The sequence below is a fragment of the Eretmochelys imbricata genome, chromosome 16, assembly GCF_965152235.1.
Source record: "Eretmochelys imbricata isolate rEreImb1 chromosome 16, rEreImb1.hap1, whole genome shotgun sequence".
NCBI classification, from domain to species: domain Eukaryota; kingdom Metazoa; phylum Chordata; order Testudines; family Cheloniidae; genus Eretmochelys; species Eretmochelys imbricata.
The window spans coordinates 20,816,320-20,830,955 of NC_135587.1; the positions used below are offsets into that span (position 1 = coordinate 20,816,320).

Consider the following 14,636-nt stretch of genomic DNA (forward strand, 5'->3'; position numbering starts at 1 on the left):
CATGACCTAGGGTAGAATAACTGGATTCCACTGGGCCTCCTTTATGGCTCAGCATCTTGACCCACCAATGACAAGCCCATGCTCAAGAGCTGTACAGGCCATAACTTTAATACAAAAACTGCACCACCCTACACAGTGCTCGGCTAATAGACCTCAAGTCTCCAGCTGTTTATAAGTAGAAAAGCATTGTACCATAGAAGACTCATTAGTTTTCTAGAAACATTAGGACCCTTCCTCCAGCAGCCTTAAGATAACCATGTGAAGAGGCATGAGCATGGCAGGCTTTGCCCGCAGCAACCTGGCAATGTGCATCTGTTCCTACTTTAAATACAACTATTCTACCACTCCTAGTTCCAGTCTGAGCCAAGGCTGGTTTAGCTAGCAAAACTGGCTGGTTATCTTGACACATAGGCAAGCAAGTGTGCCAGGCTTCAGTGTGTAAATGATGCCAATTTTTAAGAAGCAAAGGGATTATCCCTCTCCTCTTGCCATGCCCTCTAGCATTTCAAATGGAGAATATATACTAGTTCTCTCAGGGGCAAGGTTTTAGTGACCAGATTTGACTTGGTCCATTTTGAATCTGTGTGAATTTCAGGTATGTGTAAAAAGGAGGTGGTGGAAAAGCCAAGGAGCAGAATCCAGCCCTCCTGTATCTCTATGTGCTGCTCTAACTGTGAAGCAATGTGTGGTTTGGCAAAACTTTCCCCCTGGGTACTAGCAATAGCAAGGTCTGGCTATATAGGCTCTTAACAACGTAGACTTCTAAGCTAAACAAGCTGCGGCTTGCACAGATCATCTCATGCTGCGGTACCACACAATTAATTGTTGGCCCAGGATTTCACCTCACTCTCTGTCACAAACAAATTAAGCACCAAATGGTTTTGCTTTTAGCAAGTCTTGTGTGGCACTGGCTGATGCTGTGCCAGCTGGCCAAGCGCTTGGAAGAAAGTGTTATAACCCTGAGCATCTCATACAACTTTGCCATAGGGGCAAAAAATAAATCCAATTTAAAATCAGTCTCCAAGCAGCTCAATTCTTAGAAAAACATACTAGGGCCCTTCGTATCAAAATAAGCTCTTTATGCCTCCATCCCACATCGTCCTGAAGGCGTCGTGGCCTCTTTCGCCAGGCTGGGTCAAGAGGTGCTGAGACAGGAAATCCAGGGTTACAAATTCACTCTGCTCCCATAATGAAGTACTGCTTCTCTTGTTATTAGCGTTCGTTCTTACATGAACCTGAAACCAGACAATTCCAGAGCTAGCGTTAGTCTAGGGGCCGGTGATGGGGCTGGGGCCTGGTCTACACACTGATTTTGTTTTAGTATAACTTCCTGGGTGTGACTGGACTTTGTTTTAAATTGGGTGTAAAGCTTCACAAGCTCAGCCAATCTGAGGGTGTTTGTTTGTAACGGGGGTAACTTTTGACCAGCACAGCTGATCAAGTACCAGATTTCAGGGAAGGTCCTAGGCATTTATGGGTAGAACCCTTACACAGTCAGTCTGGGAATGAATTTAAACCCAACCGTCTAGTAACATCAAATGCTAAACTATTAAACCATAGCAAAATAACGCTTCCAAACCACACAATGTTAGTTGAAGCTAGAGGATTTTAAGGGCCTTGTTGTTTGGTCTTTTACCACAAAGCATTTCACCATTTAACACATCTATTCCACTCCCTAGGGGGCTCAGATTTTTCAGGACACAGTACAGTTAGGGGATCCAAAAGTCACTCTTATCTCAGTGCTGTAGGGTCACTAAGCTACAACAGGCCTCATTCTAAACCAAGAACAGCTGCATTTTTCTATTTGTGGCTGCTGATTGCTGCCCATGCAGCCAGCCAAGTACCCCGTACATAGAACAGTGGGGAAGAAAAGCTGTGCCTGCGAATGAAGCCTGCGGACACCACTTCTTAAAAACCTGGAGTCCTGCTGAGGATGGAAGGAAGGGAATTCCAGCTACCTTCCTAAGCCCTGTTCAGGGGCAGGTTCTGCACCATCAATACGCTTTAATTGAGTGTGATGGGTCTTAGTTTCCATCTTAATTTTTCAACATTCTTGTTTTCAAAGGGCAAAAACATCCAGCTGGCAGGATGTGACCTGGCACAAATTAGTGACAGGTGTGAACTGTACGCAACATCACAAGGTCGTGTGTCAATATTCCAGTTTACAGCACCACATTCCAGGGTCGTGCTGGTGATAAGAATGTGTACTTAAAAGACTGAGTGAGCCTATTTCAAAAAATGTCACTACAGAGCAGTAACTCTGGGGTAGTTGAAGTTTTCCCACAAACATATAAGGAGGTAACTTTTGACCAGCACAGCTGATCAAGTCCCAGATTTCAGGGAAGGTCCTAGGTGGGTGGTTGGTGTTTTTTTTAAAGCAAATAACAGAAAAAGTTTTGCCCCTTTATAATAGGAACCAGCTGGAAATTGACTTTGTCTTGTAGGGCCTGTGTTTTTACACACACACAAGCAACTCTATGGGAACTAGGTATATTGTAGGACTTCTTCCACCATTTAGAGGCAGAGTAACTAATCAGGAATTAAGCTGTATTGTTGCTGAGCACCAATTCCTGAGTGGACAAATGATTGGGTTTCTCCGCAAGTTTGATCAAAAGCATTCAATGGAAAACAAGGCTTTCAAATGCAAAAGTTGTAAACGGCTGGCAAATTACATACTAAAACAAAACACACTAAAATTGTAATGGGGAATAAAACATTATACTATCCCAAGTAGCAGTGCTCAACTGTGGGCTCTGTACACTGAAATTAATGCAGCTGTGTGAAAACACCAAACCTATACAAGGCTGCATGGTGAAATAAGTATCAACATAAAGCTTGCTGTTAATTTCCATGACCCATATACTAGCTGGATAACTACAGCTGACATGAACATGGTGGTGGGAAATTAAGCCCCATGCCTGGTCATTATTCAGCTCGTTCTACTTTTTCAGAAGCGAAGGTTTTCATCAAATGCTTTTGTTCAAAGTTGTGTAGAACTTGCCTGTTCTAAACAGCACTGATTTGCTGCACTGCAGAAAAAAAATTTGTAGAATTTTAGGAGCAACTTCCCCCAGTGTTCCCTGTACTCATGATCTGAACTAGTTCTGTACTCACCAAACTTACTTGGACTGTTAACTTTTGTATTGTGTTTCACTAAGGAGTGAGTTCTGACTCTGCACCCACAAACCCTAGAATCTGAGGCAGTTTCTGATGTAGATGCTTATGGCCCCTGAACAGCAGTGGCATGAAAACGAGCTGAGATAATATGTATCCTTGCCACCACGCAAAAACATGTGATCTCCATGCAGCTGTTTGTTATCTTTGGATGCTGCACTAATGGATCGGGTTCAGCACCCGCACAAACAGCTTTGAAATGAAACTGTGCCTGTTTGTAACCATCTTTTATTAATTACAAGCTGATGGGTTTGGAGTTGACATGGAAGTAGATTAACTGTGGCATAGACATAACCGCTCCAGTTGGTCTGCACATGTGGGCTATGTCTGCCATTCTACTTCTTAGATCTGCTTTACAAGAGGGAAGCAGTCTGGCATTTGTACTTTAAATGGCCCATTTTTTGGTGCATTCCTAAGGGGTAAACCAGAGCATGTCACAGCTCCACCTGCTCCCCTCAAGTTAGTGATGTGGCTTTTTGAAGTGAGCTCGTCTAGATAATGAACGGGAGCGACATTCCCAGAGCGTTCTACCAAAACGCAGGTGGTGATTACTCTTTAAAAACAAGGGCTTCTCATAGGCCGAGGAGGTGAAGCGCTACCCAGCGATTAGAACTCAGCAGCAGGACCCTGTCTGCCTTACAGTGTCACTGTAATAGGTGCAGGGGGAGAAGAGAACTCACCGGTACAATCTCTAGCAATAACCAGAACCAAGGGCCTTCTCCTTGCTGAGCACTGCCAAACTACCCTTGCTACTTACACGTCTCCAGTCGCTCCTCCAGGAAAGAGATCTGCTCACTCAGGGACTCAATTCTATCCAGCTGCCGCAGGGCGTAGAACAGCTGGCTGATGGGGTCGGTGCTGACATCATCCGCGGCTGATGGCATGAGGTTATGGAATGGAGCCAAGAGTAACTGGAGTTTCTTTTGAGAGCGAGAAAAAGAGAGGAGCTGTTAGTGTAACAGAGAGGGATGAAAACTATCAGACCCACCCAGCGTGACCTGCCAACAGCTGATACGGCCAGCGCGGCCATCTCCAGGGCTGGCAGAGCCAAGGGTTGGGGTAGTTGACTAGTGCTAAGAGGGCTCCTGGCGGGGAGAGTTGTTACAGTGTTCGCTGCAAGCGGTGGGCGACGCAGCTGGGAATGCTAATACCAGAAGACAAGACTAGATTAGGTGGCGAAATTAAAAATAGAGCCGTTGAAGGGCAAAAATTCTGGATGTGAACAGCTGTGCAATGACGCGCTGGAGACAAATCTTCTGACTGTGAATTACAAGTGCATCAAAAAAAGGCTGAAGTACAAACGCCTGCATCTCTGTCCGCGCTCGCTGACGGGAGCTCACCTGCTCCAGCACTTCCACCCGGCTCCTGAGGGCTTGCATTTCTTCCTTCATTTCACTGGAGGCGCCTGCCATGAGCAAAACACCACAGGAATTAATAAAATCCCTCAGAGTGAACTGTCCGCCTCAAAATCGGGCTGTGATGGTGGAGCAAGGGCGGCCACCTCTGAGGCACAAAAAACCCAGGAGCCCCTAAATGGGCAGAGTTGGCAGTGTGGACTGAGCCCCCTGACAGATTTCCCAGCCATCCTGGGAAAACCTGGACAGGTGCCACTGGCAACCCTAGGCGGAGCAGCAGCCGAAGGGTTAACCCGGAGGTCTGCCGGACTGAGGGAATGAGCTGGCTGTGCTCTGCCACCCCAAATGCCACCCTCTGACATGCTTGTTGAGACCAGGATGCTCCCTTCGCTGTTCATTGACCAGCTGCAGGAATGAAAACAAGCGACAGTTCCGGCTTCCCCCCTATCAATCTACGTACAAGCTAGACATCCCCGCCGAGAGTTTACCAGCAGCTAATCCAGGAACTTTGGCAAGCGGTTTGTGCAGTAATGACCAGCCAGGACACCAGTGTCTGATTGAAAACACACAACTGCCCTCAGTTGAGCCCCCGAGGAGGGCTGGTTCTTACTGAAGAACGTGGTTCTTTGCACTGTAGCAAATCACAAGGCATTGAAACACAGAAAGCTGTCCAAGCCCCAGCCTCTGACCCTAATCCTGATGGGCACATCACCCCACAAACTACAACCAGCCTTGGTTCTTCAGGCTGAGATCAGTTCACCTTTTTCCCCCTCACAGGGTAGCAAAGCATGGGTCCAAAATGTGTGTGTGATTCGGGGAGAGGGTGGGATTACCTTTGTTCTGAACAGGAAAGAGATGAATGTTTAGAATTATTGCCTGGCTGTAACTAATTGGGTGGAAACACAGGAGGTTACTCCAGGGCCAAAGGATATTAATTAAGAGAAGGCCGTCAGCCTCTGACACTTTTCCTTAGAGAGGCTCAGGTGCCAACGATATTTAGAAAGTGATTCATTTTCATTCCTTGGTTTTGGCAGGTTTTCAAAAGGCAGTTTGGGGTCTGGGATCCACAGGGCCCTAAAGCTGCACTCCTCTGGCAAAGCAGGAAGGGTCTGACGCCCGGCCCACAACAGTGGGCTGCAGCAAGGTACAATTAGCAATGGGATGCCTCATTGCCCCGTGCTAGCAATTGTCCTTGTGCATACGTGATTGAGCAGGGCCTTGCTTTCACTTAATGAGCTCGCTGGAGCCTGCTCCCCGTCCGCAAAGCCCAAACAAATAGCCACTGATGGTCTGCTGAACGGCGCAGGTGTTGCTAGGCTGGGCTGTGGTGTATGCATGGTCTGTCCTACCCTTCCATGGGCTTGGACGACAGCAACACGGGTTGGATCCACAGCAGAGGCGAGCCAGCCCAGCTTCATTGACTTCAGTGGGGCTGTATCTACCCAGTGTGAAGAGTAAAAGGGCACCTGCACCCTTCCTCGAGCACTGTCCGCCACGCTGCTGCTGTCCTCAGGGCTGGGCAGCTGGGGTAGCAAAGAATTTGCTCAAGAGGGTGGGACTCTATCCCATTCAGCCCTCTGCCTCCTGCATAGGACTAGCGATAAAGCTGGAGCCGTGGGTGGAACTGTGCCCCTTGTACCACGACAGAATTATGGACAAAGAAGGCTACGATTCAGTCGCGGAGGTCACGGCAGTCACAGATTCCATGACTTTACCGGACCTCCATGACCTCTTTGGCTTCAGCGCCCCTGCCCCGCAGCTGGAACCCGGACCGTGCGCTCCCCTGCCCCGTAGCTGGGGCTGGAACGGGGGCTGTGTGCCCCTGCCCTGGGGCTTCCTCCGGGGGCTGCGGTTGGGGCCATGCGCCCCTCCTCTTGGCTTCCCAGGGCTGTTGCGCCCCCTCCCCCCCCCCTGTGGCTGAGGCTACGCGCCTGCAGCTGGATCTGGGACTGTGTGCCCCTGCCCCCCAGCTCCAGAGCCGGGGCTGTGCGCCCCATCCCCTGTGCCTACTCCCCACCCCATGGTTGCAGCCGCTGGATCCAGGGCTGTGCGCCCACCTTCCCCCAGGGTTCAGATGGTCCGTCCCTCCCATCCCTCCGGGACTCCAGCTCTCATTCCTCCCCACCACCCAGCCCTAACGTCACAGACAGCTCACAGGGTCCCGTGAATTTTCGTTTGCTGCCCGTGACCCGTGCGTCACGTTTACCAAAAATAACCGTGACCAAACCTGAGCCGTACTGCTAAACGTGCTGCAGTGATGCAGGAGGAGACGGCCACGATTGCCCCAAAGGCGGAAAGGTGCCCTGCCCCGGTAGCTCTGGAGAGGAGAAAGCCGAGAGGGCAGGCCCCGGGGGAATCACGTCCACGGCCACACGGGCCGGCGCAGCCCTTCCGCCCCGCGCTGCTCCCGTCTGTCGCCAGTGCTGGCCGCAGCGCATTATTACTCACGGTACGAGTTTGAAGTGTCACAGCGCGTACCAAAAGTAATAATGGGCCGGCACCAGCGTTGCCGCCACTCCCGTCCTCGTGGCGCTGGAGTCACGCGCAGAGAAGAGGTGACGGTGCGCTGACCCCATTGTCTCCACGCTGATCATGGTGTCTCAGGGGCTTTGGAAGCCAGCTACTGGCCAGGCCGAAGTCCCACCAGCGAGGGGGCGGTCTCGCCCAGTAATCGGTTAAACCTCACCGCGAGCCATTAGCCCCATTTTACGGCCGAGGCACAGAGTGGGCGGGCGACTGGCCCAGGTCACAGGTCAGCATCGAACCCAGGAAGCCTGGCTTCCAGACCCCTGCTCTAGCTCCTAGAGACCTCCACTGCCTCACACCCTTTGGTTAAGGCTATGCAATTAACATCCAGCCAAGCAGTAAAATGCCCAGGGACTAGCTCCAGCCCACGCAGGGGTGGCTGTTACCTGATCGATTGAGGGCGGGGAAGGCAGAGGCCTCTGTCTCAGTGGGCGGTGCCGAAGCATGGCATGATTTCCCATCAGCGGAAAGCCTGTGCCCAGCCCGACAGGCACAGCCATAGCTCCCACGCGTGTTGACACAATGCTGGCTGCAGCCATGGCGCGGGCCAGCGCATTCATCCACATCTGAAAGTACAGAGGTTAAATTCACAGGGGCTCGGGTGAGCGCGGGCCATCAGGAAGCAGCCCTTGTGAAGACAGGATGAGCACAGAGCGTGGCAGATTGACACCACCAAACAAGACATGGGCCCGTCACAAAGAGCGTACAGGGGACAGCTAAGACTAGAGAGCAGTCAGCCATCCCTTGTGAGACGGCTTAATCCAGGCTACAAGTTGGGGAGACCTGTGCGGTGACAGCAGGCTGGATTAGTTAGAGAGCACCTCCCAGGGTCTGTCCATACCCAGGCTGCCCCAGTAAAGAATCTCTTTTGCTATCAATGCAGCCAGCTCGGGTCTCTCTTCTAGCAGGAGCTAAATTTCATGGCCCTAATTCGCCACTGTGTTACTCCATTTTTACGCCACTGATGCTGCACCAGGTAAAACGGGAGTAGCCCCGTGACGCATCAGGCCCAGTACGTCTAAAAAGGGCAAAAACAAAGCCCCTGATCTGAACGCTCCCTAATTCTGGAGCTGGATCCCACTTCCCCCTAATCGGGTGAGCACTGTTCACCACTGGCTCTGGCCACGCACCAGCCCATCCCTGGTGAGGTGCTATTAGCCTTTCACGTGCATGTGTGTGAAGCCCAACAGCCTTGCCTCACACGGGGGCAGTTATTAAAGCCGTGCCCACAAAGCGAAATGAACATGACAGCTCCCCCCACGTGCCTGAGCAAGTCTGTTCTAGGCACCAGGAAAATCTCTTGAGCTGGGCTCCAAGCTGTCACTACAGCCTGCCAGTGAGTCGTGCCTACTCCACACACATGCTTTGGACTTACAAATGCGCCAGATCCTCAGCTGGGGGACGTTCGTGCCGCTTCACCGGCTTCAAGAGAGCTGATTTACACCTGTCAGGCCTCTGCCTCCAACCATGAACTGGACTTACTGGGCCTCTGATTTAGCCTGGGACGGGTTTTTACGCCATTTGAATCCACAGTTACTCCTGCGTTACACTGTGGTAAGCGAGAGGAGACCCGGCTCCACTGCGGAGTGGGCTGCAAAATCGCCGCCTGCACCACGAATAGATTTTATTGAGCTGCGCTGTACCTAGAACGGCGGCAACACCTTGCAGGCCTCCGGAGGCGTAACTCAGCAGCGCTCACTTGCCGTTCCCCGGAGCCAGGCCGATTCGCAGCAATTGTGGGACTAGCTCACGATTCTGGTGGGTCTCTGCTAAGGCTGAGCGACTCCCACCCACATGAGACAGGGCCTGGCACACAGCTTGCCCGAGCGGTGCCCATGGAAAGGCTGTGACAGGACTGAATTCCTGGGCTGGGGCTGGGCAGGCCTGTGCCTGCTCCAGGTGTGTACCATGAAGCCCCCCCAAAATGAGGCTTCTCGAATAAAGTGAGCAGGAAAGGCCATTTAGGGAGAGATTCTCAAGTGGTGTAAAGCAGCCGAGCGCCCCCCCCCATCACGGGCGTGTCACCCATTTACCCCAGCTGAGGCTCTGGCCTGTTTGCTTTTCAATGGCATCCAGCCGCAGCACTTGCAGAAGGGGGAGGGAATGGAGGGAAGGCCTCCAGCGCATCTCCCACAGCTAGCACCCCCCCACACACCCCCAATCCACCAAGCAGCCCGAATGCCTTACCCCAATCTGCCAGCTACAAGCTAGCTTCTGCCTCCCTCTGCTGGGTCAACAGTGTTACGCCATCCAAGCCCTCCCTGCTGGTCTGTGGGAGCTGTGGGCACGAAACAGCGCTTCCCCTCCCCACGCTGCCCCCAGACCTTTGCTGTCAGCGAGAAGTCCAGTGACCTGCCCAAAGTCACCCAGTGCCAGAGCCCAGATCCGCGAGCCAGTCCTATCATCCCTCCCCCAGCGCTGCCCATGATCGACAATGCCCACGCCCCTGGGAAGGCAGCCCTTGTTCTAAATGACGGGGCTCACCCATGAGGAAGCAGGGAGCGTCTTTTGCACAAGCACCTGGCCTGACCATTGGTAAAGGAACAAGGGCTAGGGCAGCACTAAGCTGCTGAAGATGCCTGATGGCCCATTACATGCGTCGGGTCCAGTGCTGATGCCTCGCAGAGGGGCTGACCAAAAGCATGGAATGGAGGCACCATGCAGCTGGTGTCACGGGTGGGGTAAGCGTGCTGGGTCCACCTTTGCAGGCAGGTCCGTGTAAAGACTCTCTGGCAGCTAACAGAGCATGGAGTTACTCTCTCAGCCCACAGCCTGGGACGTTGGTGGTGCATGGCTCAGGTTCACTCCCTGCTGAGAGCCAACAGAGGAAACCATGAGGCCTGGGTGCGCTTCACAGTGCCACTGGCCTATCCAGGAGATTCTTGGCAAACCACAGCAAATCACCGTCTACGGGTCACCTGCTATATTCCGCTGCCCCCCCTGCCCCGCTCCCATCGCCCCGGCAAAGGGAATCCCAGGGAAGATACAGAAATACAAAACAGGGAAACCAGAGCTGTTACCTGTCTGGCAGGATTTCCCCCTCCAGCCTGGGGGACAGGTGCATCTGTCTGGGGCTGAGCAGCTCCCTCCATTTTGACAGGGCACCCTGCAAATGGCTGTAAAACAGTAACGCACGGTCACCATGTTGCCGAGGCAAATGTCCGGGCCTCCGCCACATGCAGCTCCCACCGTTGCGGATTCCTGTTGTCGGGGAGATTTTATTACACACTTGCGAACTCCTGTCCATGCCTTTGTGCCACCAGCAGAAGTCAGGAGACTGTTAAAGGGGAGTGAAACCATGGGGCCGGATCCTCAGCGGCTGTCAATACCCATAGCTCAGTTAAGATCAGTGTCGCGCGGCCCCTTGCCACCAGCTGAGGACCCCACCCCGTGAATGCCACAGCCTCCATGTGAATCAGATCTGTATTACGCTCAGCACGTCCAGCGAGGCTGACGGGCGTTCTGCGTGAGACAAGCGGTAGAATACACCACCGTGACTCACAGAGGGCAAAGGCTGTGAACGCCCCGATCCCATGGGCCAGCAACGAGACGACGTGTGCAAATAGCTGCTCCCAGTGGATGTAAGAGGTTCGCAATCCGGCCCAGAGTTGGTCAGAGATCCCTGAGCAGATCAGAAAGGAGACGTCAGCCCCAGAAACTCAGTATAGGGTGACCAGATGTCCCGCTTTTATAGGGACAGTCCTGATATTTGGGGCTTTTTCTTCTACCATCTCCTATTACACACCCCCCCCCCCCGTCCCGATTTTTCACACTTGCTGTCTGGTCAGCCTAACTCAGTATTTTCATACAGCCTTCTAATAACTCCGGGAGCTCATCAAATGAAGCAACAGATCTAGAACGGTGTCTTGAATGGCACTGAGGTGATGCCTGGAAAGCCTTTCCACTTGTGCAATAAACAGTCTTTCATTTGTAGCTTAACCCATTCCAGCCCTGGAAAGAGGAAGACATCTTTAGAGTCTGCAAAGGAAGTGGGGTGGGGGGGGTGAAGAGGGGGCCTGCAGCAGCTCTCAATCAGTGACAGGCTCTGGGAAGCGTTAGTATATCGCAGTCTGGTTTGATCTAGTAAGAGATCAGCCTCTGATGTGCTTGGCATTCCCTTTGCGCTGTTCATCACTATTTCCCCTGAAAAGCAGAGCTGTTCCATTACCGCTGATTTATGCGGAAAGGGTTTATTAATTTCTCCTCTGGTATACGCCAAGCTAATAAAGCGATATATGCACAAGGCAAGCAAAGCAAGGCTATAAATGAATGGCTAATTGAAACCGATTTGTTCTCACAGGCGGATGTTGGAAGGAAAAGTGCCAGCCTAGTACAAGAGCGAATTACACTAATTTCAGACAGATCTGGTAACAAGGGCAGTGACTGGATAGGCTTTTGAGGCACACAGAGGTCGTGATCAGAGAGGCGCTGAGAGCCCTCGGCAGGGTGTTAACAGCCCCTGTCTGCACTGTATTTCCTTTCCACCAGCTGCACTGTGTTTCCTTCTCACCAGCATTCTGTACTAGGAGAGCCACGCCCATACTTTTCATTCAGAGATCTCAAAGCACAAACCCTTTTGCCAACATGGGGGTAGTAGGTACAATCCCTGTGTTACGGATGGGTGAGCTCAGGCTCCAAGAGGGTGTGATTGGCCCCTGCCAAGTCAATGGCAAAGTCAGGAACAAAATCCCCATCTCCGGACTCCCAGGTCGGTGCTCAAGCCAGGCTGTAGCTGTCCCTCTCAAGGCTATGGGACTGATTCTGCTCTTTTTTACACCAGTGTAGATCAGGCAGAAAGCCAACGACATCAATGAAAAAAGACAGGTGTAAAACCAGTGTAAGGGAGAGCAGGACCAAGGCACCAAAGGGGAGATGCTGCAATCTCATCACGATCCATATTCTTCTCTCTCTGCCACTCATTTACCTTTGCTGCATCCGACTGCATGGGCATTTGCCCGTCTCCATCCGGGGCAGCACATATACATGGGCTGGGAAAACCTCCTGTAGGCCAGGCGATAGGCAACCTTGTATGTGGTTCTGCAATAAGGTTCAGGAAAGGAGTTAGGGACTGAGCCCATATGGGGTGCGGAGAAAGCCGACGGCTTCACCCTGGGGAGAGTCACAATCCTTCCCCTGCCTTGCTCCTAGGGTTAGGGAGTAAACCAGGTCATCCCTTTGCCACTTACTTCCCCTGTTGTGCCAGCCTGGTTCTGCCGACTCCCTATCCCTCCCTGCCCACATGCTCCCAGGAGTAGGGGCCATGCCCGCACCCAAGATTCAAGTACTGCTGTCTTTCCCAACAGGGGTACCGGGGAATGGTCTTCCTCCCTTTAGTGTGCAGGGGTGATCGCTCCTTATACACCTCTGAACAAGCACCCCGGGGAGATGCTGTGTCTCTGGGCGAATCCTTGTCCTCAGCTTCCCCGGAGACTGTAATCCAACCCCGGAGCAGAGTGGCTATGCCAGATGCCACCTGCCTGTCTGCAGCGATGGTGCCCGTCATTCCCTGAAGCAGGCTGCTCTCCTCACCTGTACGAACTGCAGAGCCAGTGTCCCTGGCACGTTGTGAGGTAGGGCTGGTAGACAGGCTGCACGTGGGACTCCACATACGAAGCGGCTCTCTTCTGCATCTCTACAGAGCACACCCTGCGGCTAGACAGAAGGCATCGTGTCCCACACAAAGTGAAAACGACAGGCATAAAGCAACGGGGAATCAGGCCCGAAGGCAGGTGTAGGAATGCAGGTAAGGAATGTGCTCTGAAAACCCCTCCATGGGGCCAAATCCAGCTCCGTCTGTGCAACTGTGCCCTCTTACTCCATGGCTGCATTTGGCCCATGAGGGACCTGATTCTCAGCTAGTGTCAATGGCCCCATGCCTCCAATGGAGCTGTGCCAATTTCCATTAGCAGAGATTCTGGCCAAGAACCTCACAGAGGGTCAGTTAAGATGCAATTGCTAAGGCCCCTGTAATTCCTCATTTACTGGAGCAGAGTTATTGGGGTGCAGTTGGGAAGAGGAGCTGATAGGGGCTTCCAAAACTTAACACGAGTAAATCCCTTGAATATCAGCTCTATATCCTGCCCCACTGCAGCAGGCCTCACGCAACTGAGAGCGTATATTCTACACATATCTCGACGAGGTTCTACACCCGCAGGTTCGCTCCCTTCCCCCCTCAGAGCTGCAAGGCTACCTCTACAGTTTGCATCCAGGCACCCTGGCTGGCCATCTCCAATCTCCCTGAAAACAATGCCACTCATTCCAATGTCGGGAACAGGTATCCGCAGCGAACGGGCTGCTTGGTGACTGCCATGCAAGGTCTCAGAACAGAGGCCTACACAGGCTGCTGTAAAATTACCGTACAAAGGAGAGGAATCCAAATCCATTAGTGGGGGGAATCATTTTCCCCCGAACAGCAGATTAAAGGGGACATGTCAACGCTGTAAGAAAAATCATTTATTTTTTAGCTGGCCTTTGATTTGTTTTCGTTCCGAGACTGTGACAGCACTGAAAAACAACACCTAGGTGATGACAAAAATCAACAGCAAGGACCAGATTCTGTTCAGTGTGGTAAAATCCCTTCCACTAAGTAGCTCTAAATTTGCACCGGGGTTGCTGAGATCAGGATCTTCTCCCCCCCCCACACACACACACACACAATGTAAAAGGTTCATGAAATTCACATCCAAAGAGTTCTTGGTTAAAGATTTTTGCACCCTTTTGCCAGCTTGCGAGGTTCTGTTCAGCTGGATGTTGTCTGGCACAGATCTTAGCCTCTGGAGTAGAAGCCCATTAAGAAACCCGATTATTTGTGTCAGCTTCCCAGACAAATTAGAAACTTGAACTAAAGTGCTGAAAATTAACACTGATACCAGATGCCTTCCATTAACTCAGGATAACTCATTTCATCCTGCTGGATTAATGGTATGAAAGAGGCAGTTTTGCTGACATTATTATAAAGATCTATCTACTCTGGCTGTGTGTATGTGTATCAGCAGCCCGCCTTGTGTGTGTGTGCGCACACATGCATGTGCACAAGACAGAGAGATTCAGCTCGTGGACTTCCTTACTCCAGGACTGCAGAAGATTCAATACTGTAGCAATGGGCTGGGTCATTCACTGTAAAACCATACGAGACAGGTCAGAACTACAAAACTGGGGTCCAGATATCAATATTTCCAAAGTTAGTGGGAAATGAGTTAACTCGGGGAGGAGGGGAGTCAAATCCAGACTTCCCTAAATTTTAAGATGGCAGTCAGGGGGAAGTTTTGCTTTGGAGCTGGGATGCGGTTTTGACCCATTAGAGAGCTGAGGGCTCGTTGCCCAGCTTATATCCAAATCTGAATTTCCCCCCAGTTCAAAGTGTTTCGATCCAGGGGTTTGGTTCAAACCCATCTCTAATAACAATATTAATAGCAGTTATGCATGATCAGATAGGGGACATCAAATCCCATGCTTCAAGGCACAAACTGATTGACACGGTGGTCAGGAAGGAATTGTTCCACCATTTACAGCATTGCTGAGTTAGGGGTATGAGATGTTGCCCTAGTTTGATGCCTCTCATATTGGCTGCTCCTTGTGGCA

General features: G+C 51.7%; 1 protein-coding gene across 1 annotated transcript; it reads right to left on the bottom strand.

Annotated features, from left to right (window-relative positions):
* Positions 1 to 1,212: 1,212 nt before the first annotated feature.
* Positions 1,213 to 12,892, bottom strand: EGFL7 (EGF like domain multiple 7). Its single transcript, XM_077836159.1, has 7 exons — positions 12,585 to 12,892; positions 11,980 to 12,092; positions 10,076 to 10,171; positions 7,442 to 7,621; positions 4,515 to 4,579; positions 3,932 to 4,094; positions 1,213 to 1,235 (listed from the first exon to the last, which is right to left on the bottom strand). Exons 1-7 carry the CDS (start codon positions 12,890 to 12,892, stop codon positions 1,213 to 1,215), a joined length of 948 nt encoding a protein of 315 aa, XP_077692285.1.
* Between the last annotated feature and the right edge of the window lie 1,744 nt (positions 12,893 to 14,636).

Bases quoted from the DNA above. Each gene is read 5' to 3' on its own strand.
- EGFL7 (XM_077836159.1), bottom strand. From the start codon at position 12,892: ATGGGCCAAATGCAGCCATGGAGTAAGAGGGCACAGTTGCACAGACGG. The intron at 4,580-7,441 runs GTAACAGCCACC...TGCTCATGGCAG, and splicing joins CCCCGCCCTCAATCGATCAG to GCGCCTCCAGTGAAATGAAG. The intron at 1,236-3,931 runs GTAAGTAGCAAG...GTCTGGTTTCAG, and splicing joins GGAGGAGCGACTGGAGACGT to GTTCATGTAAGAACGAACGC.